The sequence below is a fragment of the Acanthaster planci genome, linkage group LG03 (genome assembly GCF_054643075.1).
Source record: "Acanthaster planci isolate LZ-2023a linkage group LG03, COTS_SCS, whole genome shotgun sequence".
NCBI classification, from domain to species: domain Eukaryota; kingdom Metazoa; phylum Echinodermata; class Asteroidea; order Valvatida; family Acanthasteridae; genus Acanthaster; species Acanthaster planci.
The window spans coordinates 3699350-3725440 of record NC_141779.1 but is presented as its reverse complement, the minus strand read 5'-3'; the positions used below and the strand labels follow the sequence as shown (position 1 = coordinate 3725440).

Sequence of the window (26091 nt, the reverse complement as noted above, 5' to 3'; positions counted from 1 at the left end):
GACATGCTGTAATGCCAAGAAGTGCGCTGTGCAGACAGAGACATGCTGTAATGCCAAGAAGTGCGCTGGGAAGACAGAGACATGCTGTAATGCCAAGAAGTGCGCTGTGCAGACAGAGACATGCTGTAATGCCAAGAATTGCGCTGTGCACACAGAGACATGCTGTAATGCCAAGAAGTGCGCTGTGCAGATAGAGACATGCTGTAATGCCAAGAAGTGCGCTGTGCAGACAGAGACATGCTGCTGAACGAGTACATGTAGTACGCCAAGTGATTCCAAATACATGTATGAGTTTCCACATTTGCTCAAGGTACATGTACATTCAAAACAGTGTCACATGAAAATTCCAGATTTACTCAAATTTTCTCAGAATGGAAGGTGCACTGTACATGTACTTTACATGTATGGATTTTTAATTGTCTATCTATGGCATACAATCTGAAAGTATTTTTGATACAATTCTGCTTGTTTGTGTTTTCTTTAAGAATAGAGGATCAAGATGGACAGTGTCTTTGACTCACAGAGTGGCAAAGTGTTGTACTTGAGACCCCTTGAGACAATCAAAAGACTAATATGGCCCTATTTTGGTCAGAAGAGATGCACTGGTATGGTACTCACTTTAAGGACATTTTGAGAAAAAGACACTGAAAGATTGGACCTTTTGCTGTTTTGTTTCTCAGGTTTTGAAGACTGTGAAGCTGTTTTTAAAATCCTGACAACTGTGAATTTGATATTTTGTGTCAATCATCATTTTTTTTAATGGATGAATTATTAAAATGTGGAATCCTGTGGAAGATTTGCAAATACATGCATGTCAGACTTAATTACTTTCTTGGAAAAAGTCTCAGAGTAAATTTTTTCACCTCTAGATACATATTATACTGGTATCTTCATTTCTTAGCTGAGATAAGTTTAGAACAAGAAATAGCGTCCTGACATTACTAGAAAATCATTCTAACTCAAATTCACCAAAACCTTGACCTACATCATTTTACTAAAATAGGGTTGAATACAAGATCTCTGAATTCAAATGCACTGCAAAATGTATTGCATTCTTTTGTCTTTTTCACCCTGTTACTGGTCTTGTGACTGGTCATGTGATGGTCTCGACCGCAGCACTGGATAGGTGTGTCACCCACTGATGACCCAAATGCATTTTAAATCTTTTTTTTTTTGCATGCAGACACAATCCACGAGAGAAATCGACTTTTGAAGGATGTCTTCCCTGACCTGCAGAAGTACTGTCAGGGGAAAGGACTGGATTTTGAGGTGGTCGACATGAGATGGGGAGTACGAGACAATGCCACGGCCGATCACCTGACCTCTGCACTGTGTATTAAGGAGATTGAGGCATGTAAACGGCTGTCCATGGGACCCCACTTTGTGGTAGGTGCAGAGTTGCTGATTTGAGTCGGACTTGAGTCACTATTTTTGTGACTTGACTTGCACTCGCAAAAAATGACTTGTGACTCGACTTGGACTTGCAAAAAACGACTTTTTACCAACCCAAGTCAGACGTTACTCGACCGGCCCCATACATTTTTAACTAAGTGATTCAGTTTACACCTTACGTGCATTAAAAACACGAACTTCTGCTTGCGCTGCTTCTACTTCACCCAGCTGCACTGTACCAGGGCAGCATGGATTATCATGCTGCTATGTTGCGTAGACACGTGACTAGGATAAACAGCGCCCTCAATATGTCATTATTAAACTTAAAGGTGGACAGTGTCAATCAAGTAACATTAAACCATGATTATAAATCCTTTAATTCCTACATCAAATCCAGAAACAAGTGGCTTTGAATGAAATCTCAAGCCAACCTAGATTGCTTGTGACATGCGTGCACCCACTCTAGGTGATGAAGGGCTCAATATTATTCAAAATATGAAACACTGGAAAAAATGTACGAATCATTTGAAAAACAAAACAACAAACGTTGCACGTAAACGTGCCATTTGAAAAATTGTTAAATGTTGATTTAAATCTGCCAACTTTGATCTGCTATAACCAAAATTTTGTATCAGTGTTTGTGATTTGTTAATGAGAGTTGAATATTTAGAAATGATACTTATGCATGTGGGTCCAAGTATAAATGGAGTTTGTGATCAAGCGTTTAATTGACAGCTGTGTATGTTTTTTCACGGTAGTTTTGAAGAAATTTTTTGGGTAAAATTTCTACTCCAGGGGTTTCTGGGAAATAAATACGGCTATCGACCATTGCCTCCAGTGATTGATTCGGCCCAGTTTGACAAGCTGGTCCAATCTATCCAATCGTTGGGGGTGGACGTTGAGGAGGTCCAGCTGCTGACCAATTGGTACGTCCAGGACACCAATGCCACGCCCCCCGTGCATGTCCTCCAGACAATCACGTCATTCCTGCCAAACTTCTACAATGCCGAGCAGCCCGAGTTGCAGCAGCAGGAGAGAGACAATTGGTGGAAGATCTTTGGGAGGCTGCAGAGGATTTTGCAGAGGGGAGCCCGGGCTGCCGTCAAAGACGGACTCATCACGGAAGAAGAATCGATAGCTTATTTTGAATCAGGTGAATACATGTATGTCTCCATCATGGAGACTTTACGTGGTAGCCATCTTGCAGGGCGTTCCTTGTGTTCCACAGAGAAACAAACCTTTGTGCATACACTGTGGAATAAAAACACTGGCCTGCAAGATGGCAACCATGCAAAACCTCTATTGTCATAGGCACAGACCACCATGCCACACACAGTATTTACATAGAAAGCAAGTCTTTGAAGCTTTATAAATTATGTCAAAAAGTATGAGAAATATATACAGCCGGCAACGAATGCAGCTGTACGTGGCGCAGGTGATGGTATCATGCCATTTGATAAAGCATTCACGTTATTTTATGTGAAAATGAGCCCCACTTTCAAGTTTACAGCGTAGGCTTATAGTAATGGTGCCCAATCTCAGAGAAACCATATGGTCACATGGTTCTTTGACGTCGTTTGATTGGACCCTATAGACAAATCCAGCACGCAGGTGTCACACTCTCTTTACATTCCTCTTCGACCAAAAGGATGTCGTGACTTGCGAAAGTGGACACGTGCACACTCAAGTTAAGGCATGTGTATGAATGCAATGGCCCTGTAGGAATGGTGTCTCCTCAAATTTGTCAAGCAAGGATCTGTCCAAAATCTTCATCTGCAGAGTAAGGAAAAAGGCCAGTTAGCGGAATATCAGGGGACACGCTGCAATTGTTTAGGAATTGAAACACCTTAGATTTGGTACGAGCACCTTTTGGAAGGGGAAGGTTGGTTCTTTTAGAGATGGAGAAAAACATTAGAACAGTTGTTGTCTTTTTTTTTCCCAGAAAAAAATCCCCATGTGCCCCCTTACCGGGACCCTAGACTCAGATACATCGTTTGTCCCAATTGAGAATGTGACAGTGTGAATGGCTTCTACCATGCCATGGATCACTGGATCACAAGGAACCCTCAAAACAGTTTCTTCCCCACAAACTTCTCTGACAAATCTCATTTTTTGTAAATGTCACAGAAATGACCGCTGTCAGCGGCAAAAGATTGAAGAAATATTATCCTTGATTGGTGTCAGATTTGACCTCAGATATGGACATTTGCCTCGTACTGTCAAAGGGGTCATACTTTCATCAAGTAGATACGCTGTAGTGGTGTTTCTATTTTGTATTCCTAGATGTGTTTATAACTACGTGTACCTGAGATATTTTTCACAAAAGGGGAATTTGCCTTTGTACTGATGGTTGTCAGTGTAGTTGCACAGTCACTGGAAGGCAAAACTTTGACTACGATGTAGATCAGTAGAAACAGCAGACCATGTTTTCCAGAGGCGCTGTCCACATTGGAATATCCCTGTTATCTGTTATGTTGCCGACATATCCCTGTTGCATGGCCGTGGCACATCAGTAAGATTTCTTTGCAAATGGCTGTATTTTGTCGCCATTTGTGAAATAACTGTTACCGTACTTACAGTGCATTTGATTACTTCCCTGTGTTCAATTGTACAAGAGCAACTGCGTTCGTTTTGACACTCACATGATGTCTCACGCTTACTCCAGCCTGGCCCAAGTGACTAACCAGCCGAGATGGTTACTTGGGGAAGTATCCCACAATACCGTGCAAAAACATGGCAGCGCAGTTGAGCGTTACAGAGAAAAGTTGACACTGTTGTAAATAATTTAGAAGAACGGTTGAGTTTAGTGGCATATTGGCTCCTGTCAACTAAGTTCCCTGAAAGAAAGGCAAGAAATGTGTGTTAAGATGTCTGTTGCTTTCAACTTCTCGGGTTCATTTGGAAATTCAAACGATGCTTGACCTCGTGACCTATTCTGGGCACTTTAAGTCATCTGCGATTGTTCGTTTGTTACCACATATTTGCATGCTTGCCAGAACCTATGACAATACCAAGGGTAAGCGCAAGGGAAGGTACTGTTTGTCCTGATCTTACTTTTTGCATGTCCCCTCTTTGCAGTGACTGAAATTGAAGTGAGGCACGGTTTGATGGGCGCCGTCGACCCGTCTTCCAGCTGTCTTTTCTTCCTACGTGATCTGGAGGGTTTGGGTTCCAAGATGGAAGATGAGGCCACAAGGTTCTACCTGGACATTCACGAAGATGGGTTGGTGCCAGACGATTTCTGTTTTTGTGAAAACAGCTATGGTTATAAATTGAATAAATCAACTGCAAAGTTAGGAAAATAATACGTAAAAAAAATCTGAACTGATTGTTCGAGAATTGGCATAAATGCTTCTTGGAATCCTAATTGGTTCTGATAAACAAAAACAGTGAAAGTGCTTTGTGCACAATGCTATTGTTAGGATTTCCCTGGACAAGTGCGGATTTTTAGAGGTTTCATCATTATTAACCACTTGCTGCCGGGCGGAGGCCAACCTTTTCACAAGAGTCAACATGCGGCACTATTTCGGTCTGATTTTGCACTGTTTTCTAGGCACGCGTATTTGGTGTAGTGCAACCCTAAACCCCATCGAGTTACTGTCTGGTGTCTACTCTAATCTGACCTACAACATCTATTGATCCCCGAGTATTTCAGCCAGGCCTGCCGCCTTGTAAAAAGAGCCTGGATTGTTCAGTGTTATGTAATTTTCTTTCGTTCCCGAAACTGGCACAGTGCACTGCTGGTGTCTTTTTAATAGGGGCCAGATTAGTATTGTATCGCTCACAACTGGAGCACTTTTGTTCCCAGTGGTAATCCGCTCGTGCTGAATACCACAAACAGTGGTATAATCTTTCGAAACAATGATGGATTTCCTCCGCAATTGACAACTGAAAAAATGTTTGCAAATCCCACCAGCTCAGTCTTTTGTTTTGAGAACGATCTTTTGTTACAAGGCCCAGCTCTCTTGTCCAATTTCGGGTACCCTGGCTTTGCATAGAGAAACATACACGTACCCAAAACCGGGCTCCCCAGCAGCAAGTGGTTAAGGCCTTGCTCATTTTTTACCTTTGCCCCTCACCCCCCTAGCCCCCCTCCCCACCCCACACCCCCATTTGTACAGTGCCACCAAGTAGCATCTGCCTTGTGAGAGTCCCAAATTCACATTTATACCGGCTCCCTGCATTCCGCGTTACCCTGCGCCTTACGTATTACACATGCACCAGTTTCCGAAATTGTTCCCAACTACATGTACTTGTTAGAGGCACATACATTTTCATGTACACGTACCAGAACTAGAAGGGTGTTTGACGAAAATGAAATGAAATCGTTGACCGAAATCATTTGAAATTCATGATTTTTTTAAAACTTGTTTTGACTCGCCGACTCAAAAAGTATTTATGATTGAGAATAAATCTGTACTTGGCAAGTCTTAGACAAGCTTTACAGACCGGCTCAGGAGAATGAATGCTGATCATGTCCCTTTGGCTCGGGTCATTATCAGCGTCCATTTTTCGAGTCCAGTCTTAAATGAATGTTTACCGCCAGCCAAGCACATCTTTATTGTAAATAGTCACAGCATTCTATTGCCCTCGCAACCACCCTTCAACCAATGTTGACTGGATGTTTCACTGATCTCTTTTCTCCCCCTGATCTAACCCCTACAGTCATTAGCACATTGGTATAGTATCCAGAAGGCCGTGGGTGCAGATCGGTGATCATACTCTCGGAATTTGGGCACCAGAAGTGAGAGACCCATATAGGGCATTGCATCTGAGAGTTTACACCGTGAATTGGAGGGGGGAAATTTGGTGAAAAGAGTTCACTTTCACGTTCACATTTCAAAAGGCGTGAGAATAATTTCCCACTTTGGGAAAATCTTTGAATACAGTGTACCTATTTCCACCGTGAGAAACATTTTTCACAGTTTGTGAAATGAAAATGAGTTTCCCTTTCTGAGATGAACTTTCTGTCACAATGTGTGTGTAATTTCTCAAGCCGGAAAAGTATTGTTGCACTTCAAACTTTCTCGTCTTGAACAGTGAAGTCGACAAAGATGCCCAGGCCTCCTTGGCGAATCTCAAGACCAATTACCTGCCATCCATCGTGGGAGAGAAAGCCATCGATAGGTTCACCCTTCCCTGGACCCCGTCCGGTATCGACCCCACCCACCCCGTGCACGCCCGGTACCTGGACAACATCTGTACCAGGTTTAGGGAAGGCATCAAAGGCATGATTGACAGGAGCTTGGAGCAGAGGTCAAAGGTGAAAAATAAAGCCGCGGCTGCTCTCTATGAAGAGCTCTTGCATCACGCTAAGTTTTGTGAAACAAAGTGCAGGTAAGATGTTCAAAGATTTGTTCATCGGGAGTGATGTGAAATAAAAAACACCACTTCTTCAGGTGTTTAATATGTTTCATGGAAATGTAGCAATGCTTGAATGGAATTCATTTCAATACAGGCCTTACGAGTAGTCCTTTGTGTATCATTCAACTTAATTTTCAGTTTTTGTTTTGCTATTCTAACCAACATTTTAGGAGCTGTTTTACTTTCATGCAGAAAAATATTTGCATATTTATTTGCAAAATTTTGATTGCATCCAAGGCAGAAACCTCAAAGTAACGACTATTAGCCTACAAAATTTGCCTGAACTGTTGATATTTTCCAGTCTTAAATTTCGTAAACTTTGATTGTTGTTTTTTGTTAGCTAGTGAGCAAATACCTTCCCTAAGCAAATTTTCACTTTAGAATTTGAGCAGAACCCTCCCAAATAAAAGTGTCCTGTGAAGAGGTGACAGCAACAATGCTCTTGTTTTTTAGGACAGAGTGCACAACTTTAAAAGCAATCAAAAACATGCACTTGTCAATGAGTCTTAGGAGTAGAAAGTTGCACAAAATATGCCTCCTGGTATTGAAGTGGACTCTTCAATGACACTGATGGGTGTCACTTGACTCTGCAGCGTGTTCCATGGACGGCAGGAGCTCATGACCAACATCCGGGAGTTCCTGTCACCCAAGCCAGGCAAGCCGTTGGTCGTACACGGAGTCTCAGGGTCGGGCAAAACCTCGGTCATGGCAATGCTGGCCAGGAATGCCTGTGACTGGCTGAAGCAGGAAGTGGTGGTGATACTGCGATTTCTAGGCACGTCAGGGCCAAGTACCGGGATACACTCGGTGCTTCAGACGATATGCGGGCAGGTATGGATTGGAATTTTCTTTGGGACTTCATTAAAGACTTCATTAAATTGGCTGCTATTATTTTGAAGGAAATTTTGTCATTGTATTAGATCACCCCTTTTCTTGGATGTTTAAGTATGATCTTTCTCCTGACTCCTTGTCCTTTCTGAAAGTCTACGCAAGAAAAGGATGATTACCAATCAAACTTTCCAACAACAGTTTATGGAAGTGTATATCTTAATCCTTCCCATCCTTATGTACATTTGGCATGCTCTTGAAATGGAAAAAAAAGGATGACCCTGCAAGAAAAAGCAGACTAAAATGTATTAACAGGAGGTTAAAGTTTTCACAATTTGAAACTCTTTTGAAGTGAGTGATTATAATACATGATCGTAGAATACCTTGTTCCACAATTGCCTGAGATTTGATCTTAAACTCATTTTTTCATCATCTGATGATAAAACATAGAGAGTTTCTGTCTTGTCTGCAGATTTGCTACGCTTACAATTTGGAACAACCACACTGTACCACTCTTCATGATTACACAGAGCTAACAAAATTCTTCAGAAAGCTCTTAGCCACTGTGGGCACAGCGGAGAGGCCTCTGTTGCTGATTTTTGACAGCATCGATCAGCTGTCTGCTGCCAACGATGCCCATGCCATGAACTGGCTACCCATGTCGTTTCCATCGCATGTGTTGATCGTGGCGTCCATGCTCTCTAAGGACGAGCACAGATGCCGGGAGAAGATTCGACTTCTCCTCCCGGACGACGGCTGCTATCTCGAGATGCAGCCAGTGCCCCAAGAGACCGGGCTTGAGATTCTTAGCAGCTGGCTGGATGCCAAGCATCGCAAGCTGACAGAGGATCAGCTTGCCCGAGTAGCTGAGGCCTTCTCCAAGTGCCCTCAACCGCTGTTTCTGAAGCTGCTGTTTGAACGAGTCCTCCACTGGAAATCCTACACCAGCACGTCTTCCGAGAAGATGCTGCCGTCCAGTGTCCGCGAAGCCATCACGGACCTCTCTGAGGAGTTGGAACACCGGCATGGTCAGATCGTTATCTCGCACGCCCTGGGTTACATCTCGGCTACTAAGAGTGGCATCACAGAGGCGGAAATTGAGGACGTCCTGTCCTGTGACGACGAGGTGCTGAACGACGTGTACCAGTATTGGGACCCCCCCGCGGAAAAAATTGTGCGAACACCGCCCTCTCTCTGGAAGAGAATCCACTATGATGTCAGCGAGTTTTTGTCTGAGCGTCAGTCAGGAGGTAAGCACGCATTTGCCTTTGTCAGTTTGTTACTTTGTTACTTGAAACGAACTGTGATATAGTGGCTCTGCACATGTTGAACCAAAAAGTCTACTTCTGTCTCGCAGGTTAAAGTCATTGACTTCACGATGCTTTATTGACTGCAGCAGTTGGAAAATTATGATGCTTGTTCAGCATGTGAAATTGATGCCAACTAATGAACAGAGAAACATTCTGAAGTATCAGAGCGTGGCTGACGTTGCAAAATTTGATTGTGAAAGCGTGGCTAATAAATGGAGCTGTGTCAGTTGCTTTGTAATGGAATTGCATGATATCATCCTTTTCCTACAGGTTTAGTGTTTGCTTACATTGATTTGAGCTGTCTATGACAGTTTATTTGCACTGTGAATCACTTTATCAAGGCCTATCCTCGAAGCCTATGTCGGGGTCTTGTGCTCTTGGGAGATTTACAGTAGGAGAAAAATGAATAAGGGCCTTAATTGCCCACAAAAGGAGAAAAGCACCACCCCTCACACAGGGGGATGAATGGGGCTCAAGCTTTACATCGATGGTGAGCAGCCATCGCTGTGATGCCCCAGTGCACTGACTGTATTGCTATCTGAGAGTAATCCTTACCATTCACCGATCTAGGAAAGCAAGAGGTTTCCTTCGCTGTTGTTACACTGTAGGTTAATCCAGTACCCACAGTCCGGTTGTATGTCGCTTCCTCACAAGTAAAACGTATTGTCATCAACATTCTCAATAAGCCATGTGCGAGTTAAATTTGAATAAAATTGAGAAATGTAAAACAGTGCATATTACCAGATCTAGAACCCTTGCTTCAAAACTTATATTAATTAAAACCCTGGTGTCAACGGCGCAGTGATAGAGATCAACACATATCACCAAATATGGTCATATTTTTTTTTTCAATGGGCCAATTTGGCAAAGATTTCAAGCAATTCTTTCCCCAGGCATACACCACAAGTCTGTAGACTCCCATTGGCCAGACCCCAACCACTGCAGAGTAAGAATTGTTGAAAGATCAGTATCCCCAAGACGCCATACGACGGGGAAATGACTTGGTAGTTTTAAAAAGTCCATATCGGTACTCTGAGTTATTTGGGGGGCGTGGCTACAGTTGTACTTCAGCAGCATAATGAAAAGTAGTTAGAGAGGGGACCTGAAGGATGTATTGGCTACCATCAGTCGTACATGTTCAGGCATGACCAGGAACTTCCTGGAGACAGAAATCACCACATGGAGAAAAAAATCCCCACATGGAGGAACAGGGTTTTTTGTGGACATGGCTGCTCGGAGGGTTTTAATAATAATGTTTTCAAAGTCACTAAATTCTGACAAATATTTTTGGTTTGGTGTTTCATCTGACCTCTCATGGTTTCAGGCATATTGACTGGACAGTTGCTGAAGCTTCTTGAGTGTCAGGTTTCTTCACTGTATTTTCTTTGGGTCAAATTTTGAATCTCAAGAGTAAGAGGGTTTTGTTACAACTGGACAAAGGGCTACATGTATGTCTGCCCATCCTGTAATACCGTGTACATGTCCATACATCAGTGTGATCTCATTTATTCACTTTGAGCGCAGTCAACATATATTGATTACACAGCAGATTTCTTTTCAAGGTGTTATTTCATTTGGTGCACTGATCATTAAGCTAACCTAGGCATCTCTTCGCTCCACTCAAGAATGTGGTATTGTTAATTTTCATTTGTTCGTAAGTGTCTGTATGGTGTATATGATGTACCAGTTTTTTAATTATTTTCAACCCATCTTGTGACAGAGCGGTTTTAAACCAGTACATGCACTTAATGGCACATTTTAAACTGGATAGGGCTCTTGACTTTGACATACATGTGAAACTGAGGTATTATGAATTCCACTTCATGCTTCATGAAGTTGTAAGTGCACCTCTGCAGATTGGGCTCTTGGGTGATTTCTTTTCATTCCATTTATTTTGTTTCAAATTTGCTTTGGATTGACAGGCAAGACTGTTGTTGCATGGTATCATCGTCAGTTCATTGAGGCAGCAGATGACCGCTACCTCAGCAGAGAAGAAATTGTCTCGGCACGCCACCAACTCCTTGCAGAAATGTTCCTGGGCTCTTACAGTGTAGGCACGGTTCGACCGATCACCTTGCACAAACGCAAGAAGGTTTTTTCAGATGCCGATCGGCAGGTGGCACCGCAGCCCTTGGAGTTCAGCAAAGGCTTCTACAACAGGAGGAAGCTGATTGAGCTGCCCCATCACCTGGCCCAGGCAGGCATGCTGGCGGAGTTGATCTCTCATGTCCTCTGCAACTTCAACTGGCTCCTGACCAAGTTGGTGTCCTTCAGCTTCCTGGAGCTGATGACAGATTTCCACCAGGTCAGCGAGGAAATAGTCATCCTCGTAGAGACCATGTACTTGGCCAGCAGTAACCTCAAGGCCGATCCCTACTCCCTGGCTGGACAGTTGATCGGACGGATCGGTGATTATGGCAGCAAATTTCCTAACTTGGGGATGTTGATTCAGCAGGCTAAAGATTGGATGAGGAGCACTAACCGCCCACTCTTTGTTCCCTGCGCACCTTGTCTGATACCTCCAGGAGGGCCCTTACGCACCGTCTTTGGAGGCCATCCTAGTTTGGTCTTGAAAGTGATGTGCACACCATCAGGGGAGCTGATGCTGTCTGCTTGTCTGGACTCAGAGGGTCACCCAATGTTCAACGTCTGGAACTTGTCCACTCTGGAAGTTGTTCATACATTGCAGAGGAAGAATGACAGGGCTCCTCTGGTCAAAAACAGCAAAGTAAACATGTGCGTCACCCACAGTGGCCGATATGCAGTCTTTGGCAAGAACTCCCTGGCAAAGTTTGATTTGGTCACCGGGGAGTGTCTTGGGGAGTTGGAAACCGATGGCCTGACGAGCTTTAGCAATCTCCAGGTTGACGACGAAAATTCCAAGGTATTTGCTTGTGCCGAGCCAGGGAACTTGGCATGCGTTTGGAGCTTTGCTGACGGCAAGAAAATCGCATCCATGCAACATCCTGAAGAGGTTATCTTCATCATTCCAGTACATGGAGAAAACCTGCTCTCTGTCTGCAAAGAAGGGAAGCTTAGATTGTGGTCTTTGACATCATATGAGTGCACAGTTTGCCAAGATGGGTACGATGATGGCAAGAGGGTGACCTGGGCTGGTCTTAACCCAGACGCTAATCGTCTTGTGACAGGCAGCTCAGATGGCCAGATCAAAATCTGGTCAATGCCGCTGTCTTTCCCTCCTCCATCCTCAGGATGCTTTACCTTAGAGTCAGAGTTCTCAGCATCCGTCAAAGAGCCACTCTTGAGTGTTGTGGTCCACTCAGACTCTACCTTTGTGCTCCGAGACAGCAGCAGCATCTCTCGAATCTGTCACCTCTTCCCGGGGGAGGATCCAATGATCATTGACCTGAAGGGACACGATGGATTGATAACGTGCACCTGGACTCATCAAGGAGTTTTGGGCAGTGGCGACGGACCGTCGTTTTTGATCACCGGGTCAAAGGACGACACCTTGAAAGTCTGGAACCTGGAGGACGGGAGATGCCTCAACACACTGAAGGGGCATTCATCCTGGATTTCTGATGTTACTGTAGTGACCATGGCAGATGGTTCCCGAGTATTGTCAGCCTGTAATGACAAAACTGTGAAGATGTGGATACCAACCAAAGGAGAGGTAAATTTAGTTCAGCAAACTTACCAGATAATAAATTTCAGCTTTTGAAAATATATACATAGTTTTATGTGTATACATGTACATACATGTAATTAATTGAGGCCAGTTTATACCATAGTCAATAATGTAACCTGGAAATTTGCCCTGCTAACTTAATACATAAGACTTTGGGAAAGTAACAAGATCTGAAGACACCTGGTTCAGGAAGACTGGGTCAAAGGAAGGTCAGGACAAAGTTTAAAAAATGAAAAAAAATGGAAATGTGATAACAACCCAACACAGTGCCACAAGTGGATTACTCGAGTGACCAATCAGGTCTAAACCTATCAATCAAAACAAAAAAATGACGAAAATTAAATACATGTACACAGTAATTCAATGTGGAAGATGTGGGATAAAATAAAGTACCGGTACTTATCAAATCATCTATAAAGAACAAAGGACAAGGTCTTTTCAAGAAAAGACACAAGACAGGACACTAGACCAAACAGAAGACAATACACAAGACCAAATTCAAGACCAAACACAAGACCAGACACAAAACCAGAAACAAGACCAGACACAAGACCAAACACAAGACCAGACACCAGCCCAAACACAAGACTAAACAAGACCAAATGCAAGGCCAAACACGAGACCAGACACAAGACCAGAAACAAGACTAAACACAAGACCAAACACAAGACCAGACACAAGACCAGATGCAAGACCAGGTACTAAACAAAACACAAGACCAAACTCAAGACCAAACACAAGAGCAAACACAAGACCAGACACAAGACCAGACTCAAGACCAAACACAAGACCAGACACAAGACCAGACACAAGACCAAACTCAAGACCAAACACAAGACCAAACTCAAGACCAAACTCAAGACCAGACGCAAGACCAGAGAGAAGAACAGACACAAGGTCAAACACAACACCAAACTCAAGACCAGAAACAAGTAGCCGAGTGAACAGTGACAGAGGAATAGTTTGTTGCAGTTGAGTTGACTAGCCAGCAACCTGAAGTTAGCAACTGGAGGTCTTGTGTTGGTCTTGTGGGGTCATGTGGTGGTCTTAATATTATTGGTCTTGATTAAAACATTTTTTCTACATTCATAACATTGTTTTGAATTCTTCATGGCCTTAGAAATTGGGGGCTTGGTAAAGTTTTCATATTTGTTTGTCTTATTTTAGGTGACGAAAAGAGACTGTCATGAGCTATCTGGCCAATGCGTAGCATTGTATAAGGGTACAAGCTCTGTAATCGGTGTGTCAGGAAGTAAGGATAAGCAGACAAAGTTCTGGAAATTGTGTTTGGATGATGCCGAATGCTTCAAGTCCGTAAGCTGTGCTTCTGTTGTCATGGAGATCCTGGAAGCGCAGGAGACTGTAGTCTGTGGCACCGACACTGGTGAGGTGGTAGCTTTCCAGTTAGAAACAGGCTCCGAAGTCTGGCGCCGACCTCTCTTCAAGAAGGGCATTACAGCAATGGCTCTGGCCCCGAGGCAGACCATTCTTGTAAGCTCCAAGGATGTGTCTGACAAATCGGTCAGGGTGTGCGACGGGTCAAACCAACTGGAGGAGAAATTTCGGCTAGACGGTCACTCAGAGGCCACCACCATCCTGAGAGCAGTGATCAATCAGGAGAATTCAATGTACCTGTCTGCCTCCAAGATGGCTGGAGAGGTCAAGGCATGGGATGACCTCATGGGCAACTGTCTGGCTACTATGACACATGCACAGGTAATCTATAAAAAAGGTTCATTAAACCCTTTTATTTATGAAAAAAATTAGGTTCAGCCTGTGAGACACACGGTCTGGTTTCCTACAAGTAAAACCAGCTTTTTTAGTGATGGAGAAGTGGAGAACATTTCAGCCCCACACCGTAACCACTCCAGCAGCATGATAGCTGACTGTTGTCAGCCTGCGTCAGAATACACTTCAGGCATTATTTTGTGCTGTGCCACGTTTTACAGTCCATCAGTCACATGCAGGAAATTCACATTCTGCCACTAAAAAGAGTTCAAGTCACAGGAAGTAGCTCAAAAAAGAATTGATTGTCAGTACAGCGCTGGACACAGTTTGAATCAAACGACCTTACAGATTTTTTTTCCCCAGCCATCTTGGCAAGCGATTCCATTTTTGTTTGGTGCGACAGTCATTTCTGTAGGGCCTTTTGTTTAGTGCATGGGACACGTTGCGTGGTCGTCGAGCGCGTCACCTTGCCCTTACCCTTCTTAACCCAGTTTTGCCGGCAGACGGGCTACGTTTGACCACATTTTGAAGGCCTACGCCCAATCTATCATCCTCTAAATGGTTGCCTTTTTGTTTTCCCTGATTCCAATTTTTTTTTTCATGTTCAAGTGTATTAGCCCCACTCTTTCAGCATCATGATACACAGTTTTGTATTGTGGTACCATATCGCAACATTTCAATATTGCAATCATCAATGCATCGATGAATCGTTACACCCCTACTAGTGTCAGAGGGCATACATGTACATGTGCAGCCCCCTTTTTTATTTTATTTTTTTTTTTTTGGTGATCGTTTCAATTGAGCATAGTTACACTCCTAGTATCTAAACAAGGTGTGCACATTGTTCTTTGAACGGGTATCATTCCACAATGCATGTGCACCAAGTGCAGCGTTATTTTTGGCTGGAAATGCTGAAGTTTGAAAATGGCCAGTCCCATAGAGAGTCGGACTTAACAGATGCTAATCCCACCGGTAGGGGGTCATTAACAAAAGGCTTGTGCGACATTTCTCACTTGTGTCGTCGCTTTTTCAAAACTGAGATTATGTCGCAGAGTGATATTTTCCACAGGCTTGGCCGTGGCCCACAGCCGCTTGAGTGCTGCATTCATGCTCAGTCTCCATGGAGGACCAGGATAGATGTCACATGGTGCTACGTAGAGAATGCACCAAAACTGGTGTAAATGGCCTCTGCATTTTGAAGTAGGAACACCCTGCCTGTTTACGTCTTCCAAAGAGGACGTTTGAAGAGGTTATTTCCACTGATGATCCCATTTCCTTGCTTGTAGGTCACATCCATGGAGGTATCACCCAACTGCAGGTTTGTGGCCTCTGGTTCCAACACCGGCACCATCAAAGTCTGGTCCCTGGGCAGGACTTCCCTGGGCAGCCTGATGGCGGAACTGACCGGCCTGTACAGTGACACCATCGTCTGTTTAGCCTTTGATCAACAGAGCCATTACCTGGTTTCAGGGGCACACGTCGGCCGGGACCAGTTGCTGATTTGGGATTTCCAAGGGAATAAGAGGAGGTACTGTCCAGCTGAAATGTTACCATTTCATATTGTCACAAAAGGAGTCTCCACTGCAAGGAAAATAACGTCCTTTTTTGGTCCAGCTCGAGGCTTATAGCAGCTACGTCTAGCTCTCAAGCTTTTGACAACAAAACTATGCCCTTTGACACTAGTTCTTCTGCAACTCCTGCAGGACCCCCCCCCCCAACTTGCCAGCCTCGCTCTGACCCGGCAGTTGTCTTTGAGGTCAAGAATTTAGGGCATACCCTGTTTAGAAATTGTCTGTCCCCCTGAAGTTGAAATTTTGGCCAGCTTCACAAAGTTGGTTCGAGGGCCATTTCCAATCACTTGACTATAGCTTGACAATTACACGCAGCAGCCGCAACCATAGACTCATGCGTAATTTCAAGTCACACTTATCAAATAGGCCTGCAGGAAAAATCTTGATAATTACTGTTTGCTTGCACTTCACTGATTTTTGCTCAGCACGTTAATTTTCCTCACATTATGTTGCCCTGAGCTCTCCTGCCCATGAAAGAGTAGTCTGGGTTCCCCGAGCAGTTTCTTGTTCTGTAGTGCAGAGTTGTAGTTGAGTCCGTTCCATGTCCCTGCAAATCCATCACAAGGGATCCAGTCTTAAGCCAAGTCATGAACTATTCAAATGCATTGTCGACAAAAGCTTTTCCTTTTTTTATCATTGTTCACTCTGTTACTTATGACTGGTGTTGTGGAAGGATTTCTGACTGGACTTTTCAGGGATTCATTCCTTCCATGTAGTACGTATCTTTAGTTTATTTCTTTTGGGGGGGCTTATTTGGTTTTGATGAACCTCTTGCATTCCAAAAGTTATTATGGTACATAAGAATCATTTTTAGTTTTCTGTTGTTTGTCTCTGGAAACTGTCAACAGGTACTTGGTTGGTCACACCCACGCTGTGATGTCAGTCAGCGTGACAGCCAATAACAAGTATGTCTTGAGCAGCTCACGAGACTGCACCATCAAGGCTTGGAGTCTGGAACACGCCAACCTGTTGGCTTCATTTGACTGCCAGTCACAGGTGAGTAGACCCATTTTAGTGAAATCCACAAAGGACGTATGAGTACAGTGCAGTGGCGTCGCCGGGGGGGCACGGGATATGTGCCCCCGGTTCCCTCCCCCCCGGTGCCCCCCACTGAAAACAAAAAGTGGATGAATGGATATTGAACAAGGCTAACAAAAACTCCCCCCCCAAAAAAAAAAAAAATGCACCACTGAAAGCTGGTGCCCCTCATGAGATGCTGATGCCCCCGTTGTGAGTCCCCGCTAGTAAAATCCTAGCTCTGGTGCAGTGTACAAATATTCATTGTTTGAGTGGTGAAGAGGAACTAGCTTTCTGAGGTGATCTATTTTTCCAGAGGCGAAGCTGAGGGAAAATAGAAAGTTTCGTGGCTTGCTGAGGGATGCGAGTTTTTACTAAACCATGATATAAAGTGGTCAGTATTTGTTTTATAACAGCTGTCCTGCTGATGTGCTTGATTTCAATTTCAACTGTCCCATTTAAATAGAATTAAATTGTAATTGTATCTATATGCAAAATTTGTTGGAAATTCAACAGTGATTTTTCAAACTGCCTCTTCATGGAATGTTTAAACTTACAGTTTTTGAATATGTTCAATATGTGTTTCCATACCCCTTATCCCCAATATTGGTTGCTATTCAATTTCTTGTGGAAAAAAGTACATGCGGCAAACAGATTCAGACTTTTTTCGGGATGGTGAGGATTGGTCTCCTTAATTTTGACCAGAGAGATGGGATCTGGGTTGTTATGAATATGTAAAGTCAACTAGCTTCAGATATTGTCTGGCCATCTCTTTTAACAAATTTGTCAGTAGAAATTGTGAAGATGTACAACTCATTTATGGCACAAAACTTTCATGTGTGGATGTTTCTACATTTTATTACATTTTTATGTTTACTTCAACACCCTGGAGAATTTTTTTACATTTAAAAAGGCATGCAAGCTTAAGTTTGAACCAACAATAGAGCAATTCATGTTTCTAGAAAACCGCCGTTCCCTTATTCAGTCAAAAAATTGACGGAACACAATTCACCTGTCAGTTTTGACATTGAAATGGACATTGATTTTTTTTTTTAAACAGAGAGCACCCTTTGATTTCATTTTGTTGTCTGCCTTGGGGGGTTTAAGAGGATGTGGAGTGTTTAAGTCATGGTAAAAATGGAAACTATCAGGAGATTGTGATGGTAATGTCATGGCGCCTCTGTTACTGTGTTTAGTGTCATGTACGGTATTGATGTTAGCGACAAGTGCTGTGGCCATTGTGAAATGTTTTCATCTTCCATTGAGCTGGTTGTTGAATCAACCAATATAGACCTTCCTTAACCCTAACCTTCCCCAACCACACAGTAGTAAACAGTAGTAAAGTGTTTAATTCTGTGGGGATAGGTCTAGTAGGCCCATAACAGCTGGCTTTTGCAAAAGTCCAACAGCCTCTGTGCACAATGTCCCAAATGGGTGTTTAACTTTGTGTGAATGGGTAAGGTCAGGTCCAGCAACCCTTGGGGGGTTAGGGTTAACCTTCAAGTTTCAGACTACCAAAGCAAGGAAATAGTTTTGTCGTACACAACGTAATCTGAACATTTTTATTTGCCAATTTAGATTAAATTCTTCAAATATGTGGAGATTGCTGAAGACCACTACCGTTTCATCGCCACAAACCAGTCAGGTACCATCGCCATGCTGGACCTATTACTGGAGGATGCTGATCGAGGTATGACGGATAAGCAGGGTACTAGACAGAGCTTGAACTTGCAGCCCTTGAGGTCGGAGGTCAGCCCTGGGGTCAGTGGGAATGCCTCTAATGGTTCAAGTCCTTACAATAGTCGTTATGAAAACAACCAAAAACGTAAGAAAAAATTGTCAAAAATTTGTGTAACAGTCTAACATGACGTATGAGAAAAAAACTTCTGGTTAAGCAATTGTCATAACATAATATCCATCATGTCTCTTGCAACAAATGCGTGCAAATACTTTCATAATGAAGTGCCTTAAAGATTTTTTACATGAGCAGTCTAAAAATTGGGGCCTGAAGTGAGTCTGTGTGGGAATTGTATATGCTTAGAATACTCAAGACATTACAAATTCATCTAACGAGATTACATTGTGAAGCAGTATTGATATATTTTTGACCAGATAACCTATACTGTTTCAACGAGGTGTGTGAGGCTTTGTAGTTCTTTTCAAACAACTTTATTTTTATAGTGATATTAAAGAATTCTTTGCAATGTATTGTTTTGAATACAAACATCCAGGATGCATCTTTGTGTCTTAGTTGACCTCATTTTCAATTGAAGGGTATTTTGTTGCCTTTGTGTTTTGTTTTGCATTTTGCAAATATATATTTCCATATTCATGAGTAAAATTGTGACATCATCCTGAGAAGAAAACCTCACTGGTGCATTGGTTTGTGTGCAAAAAACTTAAAGTATTTGTAAAAGATTTTGCTGGACTGAATTCATTTTTTCTTTGGAGAAATAAGAATGTTAAGAAACGTGTTCTCAGACGTGTTTGCAGTGTGAACATTCTGGATTCATAATACGAACAGAAATATGTAGAGGTTTGCGCGTGTATAGAGGGGCTTGTGGGGTACCGCAACAATGGGATGTACCCCATAGGGTACTTGTGGGGTACTGAGATGGTACCCGACAAGGATTTCACGAAATAGATATTTCAGATTTACTCAAAAAGGAGGAATTTTCAGGTGCCATTCATCTGTCGCAAAATGAAGTATTTTAATCAATTTGAGGCAAAATAAATTGCAGCTTCAAATAATTTATCACCGCGGGACATTGGAAGCTCTTGTCACCAAGTGGGTCAGTAGTGTTCACTTGCGGTTGCTGGCATGGTGATTTAATGCCTCGAACTAGTTACTGGCGTGACCTTAAAAATATTAGTAGCACTGGAGAGAGTTACCCCCGGTCACTTTTGCTTGAGCAGCCGTGGCGTTTGGTTGGAAAAGAGAAAATCTGTCTGTTTTGCAAATTCAAATGGGAGTGATGTGAAAATTTGTGCGTGTTGTGCGGGAGTTTTGCACACGAGAACACCGGGAACACCCCACAAGTATAGCTGTGTAAGGTTGGGTGCACTGAACTGTGTCTTCCCTGGACGACAGCACAGCAACAGCGCCGTTAGTTGTCAAGGGAAGCATGGTTATTTTCAAATTACATGTTAATTGCAATTTAAATTCATTTAACTTAATGTAGTAGATATGAGATAGCTTTCATTAACCAAAGAAAAATGTGCAGTTGAATAAAAATGTTTCTAACACACTTTCATTGCTTCGACTTTTCTTTCAAAGTTTTGATAATGTATGCATGATTTTTCTTTTAAGTTTTGCACTCAGTTTTGAACTTTGAAGTTTTGCAGTTTTGCTTGCAAATATTTCACCGTGTGCAATTGATCCATAGACTAAGTGTGTGTCTAAGATTTTGTAGGAGATAGTCCTTCTATTTATCACAGTTTTCACTGCAATCACTCAGAGTTCTAGTATTAAGGAAGTGCCTGGGTATTGTCAACAGGCCCAAATACCTTTATTGTAGTTAATAGCTTATAACCACTGTATAGTTGTTTTTATTTTATTGTTTCCATTTTAAGATGTATTCAACACCTATGAAGCTCATTTTTAAAATACATTTTTAAAGAAATGTATTCCTCTTTCATATGTGTAACATGAATGTTCATTTCAGGGAATTCAATGCAGACCAGACCATGCAGGGTAAGTTGGGTTTTTTGAACGTCTCAGGTTTAATGCCAACCTTTCTGTTATATTTCTAAACAAATAAATCCAGCTTTCGTGTTTTTGAAAAAAAGTTTCATTAAAAGCAACAAAAAAGCATTGAAACACCTTGTTAACAGTTTTTATTCCAAATCTCTGACTGTTCAGCATTTTATTGGTTAAATAGGACCTTTGTAATCCGAGAATGAACCCAAGGGTTTCATATATAAAGTTCAAATGCACTCTAAGGGATTTTTACCTTTGTATGTTTTAATCACTTTGTTATTGTTTATGTAATGTTATTAACCCTAATTGTCATGCATGAGGAATAACCACAAAGTGTTTGCTTCCCGAAGATGTTAGATTTTAGAGGCTGATTGATTGTGTTACTTTTTGGTTATAGTTGATACTAAATAATTTCATTAACCCTAAATATATTGTGCATGAGGAGTACCCCAAATTGTTTAGAACCAAAATATCATATTTTGAAGGCTGACTGTTTTGTCATTTTAATATTGTGTGATGTCATAAACAATAAAATACAAATTTAAGCAAATTACTAAATTCCCTTTTCTTTCTGAATCAACCCCAGGTCTTTTTTGCTCTCTTGTCTTCGAATAATTGAAATTTGTGGAAAATTGTTCTCCACTTTTGAAAGAAAAAAAATAGAATGTAAAAATGGACTGCTGCAGCAATAACATCGGAATGTTAAACCCTACAGAAAACTAAATGAAGACTTTTACCTGAAAGAGTTTTTATCGCAGTGTATAATATGAACAAAAGTGCCAATTCTTTTCCATTCTCTTGACATCCGGCAGATACAAAGAACAAGAAGTTAATCAGGAATACAGAATAGCATAATTTAACATATAAATACAAAACAAACATTAATGGAATTAATTAAAGCAAAATAAAATATGCCTTAAAATTCAACATTTCTTCGAGTACCTCGCTAACTCGGTAATAAAAAAACACCTCTCCAACATTTTCGATAAGTACAGCCGCTTCAACCTTTTTATAGTTTGCCTTTAGAATAAAAGGATTGAGTACATTTTACTTTCTCCAAGTTTACTTCCCAGTTTCAAGATTTAACTCACTGTCTGCATGTCCGCTAAAGGTTGGGTGCCAGGTGATGAGAATCGCTGTACCGTTTGTTGATGACGTGAAAAAGCCTGTCCAGAAAAACAGAAGCAAAGTCGACATTTTACGGAGCAAGTATAAACTTCTACATGCTTTGCTAAGCCCTGTAAAGAAAAAAGTGGAAGTGTGGTTTTTTCTGGGTTGGATATTAGTGGAACAAATTAAGAGTATGAAACATCGATTCTGTGCATTTTGAACAGACAACAATGTGAAAATGTCTCATGATTTTCAAAGTTAGCTCATGTACCGATTTTTATTTTAATAGCCACTCATGAAAAAGTGTTATGAAAAGTTGTCCAAACGAGGACATATTTTAAAAGACTATCAGCCACAAATCAAGAATTAAGCGCTTCCAAACGCAGTGTGAAATATTCATTTGCTGCAATTAAATGGAATTTCACATTTGATCCTCCGGAATTTTTAAATAAAAGCATTTCAAATATTTAATTTCACTCTGCAAATGAAACACATATTAAGCAAGAAATTACTAGAATATCCCAGCAGTTTAAGGTTGATAGGGGCCTGTGTATATAAAGTACTCAAAATGACGTACGCGACTAATATAGATGGAATGAAAGTGACTCCTGCTATCATAAAATACACAAACGTTGGTTGGAATGCCACAGTAGCCATGTAGACCGCGTTAATGACAATCGGAGAAATGTACGTGCCGAAGTTCTCAACACAGGCGAAGAATGAAAAGGCAACACCTGAAAAAGCAGGAAATCAAAGAGAAGGCGTTGTTCTTGCATCTTTATCCATTGCATTTCAGATGTCAGGTGCATTTGCAAAGACAGCAGTGATCAAGTTTGCCAATTTAGACATTCCGCGTACTGCAGGTAGTTAATTATTGACAGAGTAGTGGTCATCGAGATTAATAACACACGAACGCAGTCAGGCGTTCGTGGGAGATAAAATTAATAACGTCATTGTGAACGGCGTCATTGAAGCAAATAAAAAACTAGGAAAGTGGCTTCCCGTTCATTAAAAAGGAGAAAACAAAATTTAATTAAGAAATTTGCGGGAAAATTGCAGTTTTCAAATTTTTGATGACATCATGCCTCCGTTTAGAACTCTATTTTTCCATCAAAACTTAACACTTCTTATTAAACCTAAAGAAGAGCATCGATTGAGCACACATTAACTGTTAATTGGCTTCAAGAATAGAGAAACGAAGGCCGTTCTTCTAATGCTAACTTGCAGTCTCTATCGAACACACTCTCCGTTTTGTCGGTCTCGTTTCGTGATTTCTGTATTTACTTTTAATTTTTGAACATACCTTGTTCGTCTGCCCGGACCAGTTTGGATAGCGAACCTCTGATAACAGGGAAACACAGTCCCGCAAACACTGTGAGGATTAGCGCTGCAAATAATCAGGCAGATAGTCATTTTTCCCAACCTACATTGTTACAACAATGACATACCGCTGCTGAAGGTACGGGAAAGAAAACGTGGTTTGGGCAACTCTTGAAAAAAGTCAGTCCAAAAAGAAACAACCGAATGTTTCGTGTGAGTTGAATGCAATATTGTGTAAGTTATACTTCATTTGAGACGTTGGTCATTGGAATCAGCTGTATGATATATATGTCTTTTATTTTAAGGAGGGAATTGTTATACGGGTATGCTATTTAAAAAGGGTACTCAAATGTGTTTTATGTACATGAAAATGACTGCGTCATGATAAGCTTGGTTTAAATGCTGCTTACCATTTAAGGATGAACTGCTTACCCAAGAAAAATAGTGTCGATGTTCTGACGAGCCCCATAGCCGCAAACGCCAAGATAGCACTGATGCAACCGATTTGGAAGATCCAATGGTCACTGAAACATCTTGTCAACAACTTGAAGCCTCCAATGTTACCTAATTGCATTAACATACCGGTATGTTCAAGATCTTAATATGAAACTCTATACTGATATTGTAAATTTACATGTAAGTTTCGATTATAAATTTATGAACCGCCTTTAAACATCGATCTTTGCGCAATCAGGAAAAATAAGGACAAATTTTTCGGAGAGATGAATTGAGGGCGATCACTCTGAACCATCACTTTAAAAAAAATCAGTATTTCTCCAATCGATTCAGAAAATGCAGGAATACCAACAACAACATGTATTTGAAACTTACGTGCATTCAACCAGCTCAACCCGAGCTGTGATACTTTGTTAGTATGTACCTTGGGCTGTCATTGAGATTTGAATCCAAGTGACATATACTTACCAATTAACGGGATACCACATGCAAACGCGGTGTAATATCCGATAGTCATCGATGACCAACAGAAGGGTTCGGCTTGAGCATACAAGATTCGAACCTGGCCTGACGATACCAAAGGCGTCAACGAAAAACAGGTAGCGTAGATGAGAAGCAAGCAACAGGTGCGCACGGCGCCTCCCTTGAGGTATAGCAATCGTCTGATGTTCCGTAGACTTTGTGTAAGTTTCTGTTTCTGGCCATCCGATTGCTGACTGTTCATCTGGATCGTTTCGATCAGAGCACCGGGTATCATCAAGTAGACACCGGCAAGGACACCGAGAGTTGTCGCGATTCCAGCCGCTGTTGCAAAGCCAAGAGCTTCATTGAGATATTCCATGCCGATCTGTATAAGTCCAGCAAAGACGAAGACCGTCTCGATCACAACTAGCCTAAAAGTGCGCTCCTCCTTGGAGGTGACGTCTGCGATGTAGGAGAAGGATATTGCGAGCATCAGCGTCAGGCCTCCTGTCAGGCCCATGGCAAGATCACCGGCGAAAAATACCTCCAGAGGAAGGTTGAAGACCATGACGGCCGTACAGACGCCGGCGAACGCGACACTGCCAAAGGTGGAGAGGGCGAGGAACATCTTGCGGCCGAACCGGTCGGACAAGGCTCCGAGGATGATGGCAGACACGAAGCCTGGAAAAGCTCCGACGAGGTTGAAGAGCAACATCCAATGAGCTGCGTCCGCCTGGATCTGTGCCTCAGTGTCGTCATCCGTGGAGTTGGCAGTCTGATTCCGGTCTCGACAAGGTGAGTCTTTGTGAACGGTGTAGTTGTACGACTCTTGCACTCTCACCAACACGTACTGGATGCGCAGGATACTCGTCACGATGGAGCTGGCGGAAGCCAGGAAGAGTACGGGCTCGACCGTCACCCATCGACTCATCGCCCTCTCTCTTCCAGACAACGTTAACGCAGCCTTGTTCACCAGTGGCTCGGTTTCACAGTTGGGTGATCTGTCTGCCTCGTTGCGCGTCTCCATGTCGAATAGGCCTAGGCCTATACTGTTCCCCTTTTAGCGCTACTTAACCCACCAGGATTACTAAAACGTGGTTGTCGTGTTCAACAGGCTGTGGGAGCAATAATAAACGCCTCTTTTTTTGCAGCTGGTGATGACGTTAAACAACCGAACTCATCGCCGTGAGTTCTAACATATTGATCCCAGCATTGACACAGAACTTCGTTGAAGCTAAAATCACCACAAAACTTCACGTTGTCCTTACGTGACCCCAGACGTGACGAGATGTACTGGCTGGCAATTACGATATGCGCGGTGGAGTCCTGTCATTGCATTAAATGTGTGCACGATGACTGGGCGGTATGCCTTTGTACTTGTTCAACTTCCGTATACGGATAGGACACTGTGGACTCTCTGAGAGTGACCCAGAGTTTGCAACCTGCCATGCAAAAGCACACTGCGTCAAGTTATTTGTGTTTACGTTTTAGACTCAGTAAATGTATTTCTGTGAGCACTGGCACGATTTATTCTTTTTAAATGAAAAAGACAGAGTGGCACCTATGGAAAAGAAGTGTCGGTTGTGCCCCCTTTCAATACTTGTGATGGCCGAAGCAGACTCCGCCTGGCCCGACTGGGTCCCTATAGGCCCTACAGCCATCGCAGGGCACAAAAGCAACATGTTTGTGTGGCCGGCTTGTGAGTTCAGGGCTATGCTGTCTGGTTAATTTGTCTGCATATCCGCCCTCTTCCCTATGATGTATGTTTGATGGTCTACAGTTGAATCTCGTTAAGAAGAGGTTCTTGGGACTTTACAAATTACCTTGTTTTAAGAGGAACCTTGTATCATCAGGAGTGGAAAACCAAGAAACACAAAGACTCGGGACCTAAACTTTTTCCTTGTTATAACAGGAACCTTGTATTAACAGTGCTCTTCTTATTGAGGTTTGACTGTTTATTGAAGCGACTGCTGGATATAATTGGAAGCAAGGCCAGGCTGCACCTGACTTTTATTGGCCAGTATTATTCGGATCATCAGTCCTGATGAGCAGAATCACGTACTGTTTAAGCTCCTAAAAATCCTGATCTTTTTAGCGGTTATAGCAAAATCTTAAATCAATTTAAACAAGATATTTCAGTTGAGTAGTAAAATAAATGTAAACAACAGTTTTCATGAAGTGTTT

The 26091-nt window shown here is 42.3% G+C and overlaps 2 protein-coding genes across 4 annotated transcripts in view; one reads left to right on the top strand and one right to left on the bottom strand.

Moving 5' to 3' along the window:
* The window catches only part of LOC110986072 (NACHT domain- and WD repeat-containing protein 1-like), a 33438-nt gene extending 9970 nt beyond the window's left edge, over nt 1-23468 (top strand). Inside the window, exons 3-15 of one of the 3 annotated variants that reach the window (XM_087134653.1) lie at nt 1184-1386; nt 2188-2545; nt 4471-4615; nt 6433-6729; nt 7350-7587; nt 8057-8834; nt 10817-12528; nt 13711-14259; nt 15558-15799; nt 16691-16838; nt 18438-18549; nt 20525-20553; nt 23408-23468. In XM_087134653.1, the coding sequence (XP_086990779.1) occupies nt 1184-1386; nt 2188-2545; nt 4471-4615; nt 6433-6729; nt 7350-7587; nt 8057-8834; nt 10817-12528; nt 13711-14259; nt 15558-15799; nt 16691-16838; nt 18438-18549; nt 20525-20553; nt 23408-23434 (4838 nt within the window). In that variant the 3' untranslated portion in view covers nt 23435-23468. Of the gene's footprint in view, nt 1-1183; nt 1387-2187; nt 2546-4470; nt 4616-6432; nt 6730-7349; nt 7588-8056; nt 8835-10816; nt 12529-13710; nt 14260-15557; nt 15800-16690; nt 16839-18437; nt 21110-23407 lie in introns of those variants that run through there. The other 2 variants (XM_087134654.1, XM_022247689.2) reach the window with 2 other exon arrangements.
* On the bottom strand, nt 20559-25192 carry LOC147799563 (proton-coupled folate transporter-like). Its single transcript, XM_087134655.1, has 5 exons — nt 23914-25192; nt 23422-23553; nt 22973-23056; nt 22247-22403; nt 20559-21725 (listed from the first exon to the last, which is right to left on the bottom strand). Exons 1-5 carry the CDS (start codon nt 24932-24934, stop codon nt 21665-21667), a joined length of 1455 nt encoding a protein of 484 aa, XP_086990781.1. The 5' UTR covers nt 24935-25192; the 3' UTR covers nt 20559-21664.
* Nucleotides 25193-26091: the final 899 nt, after the last annotated feature.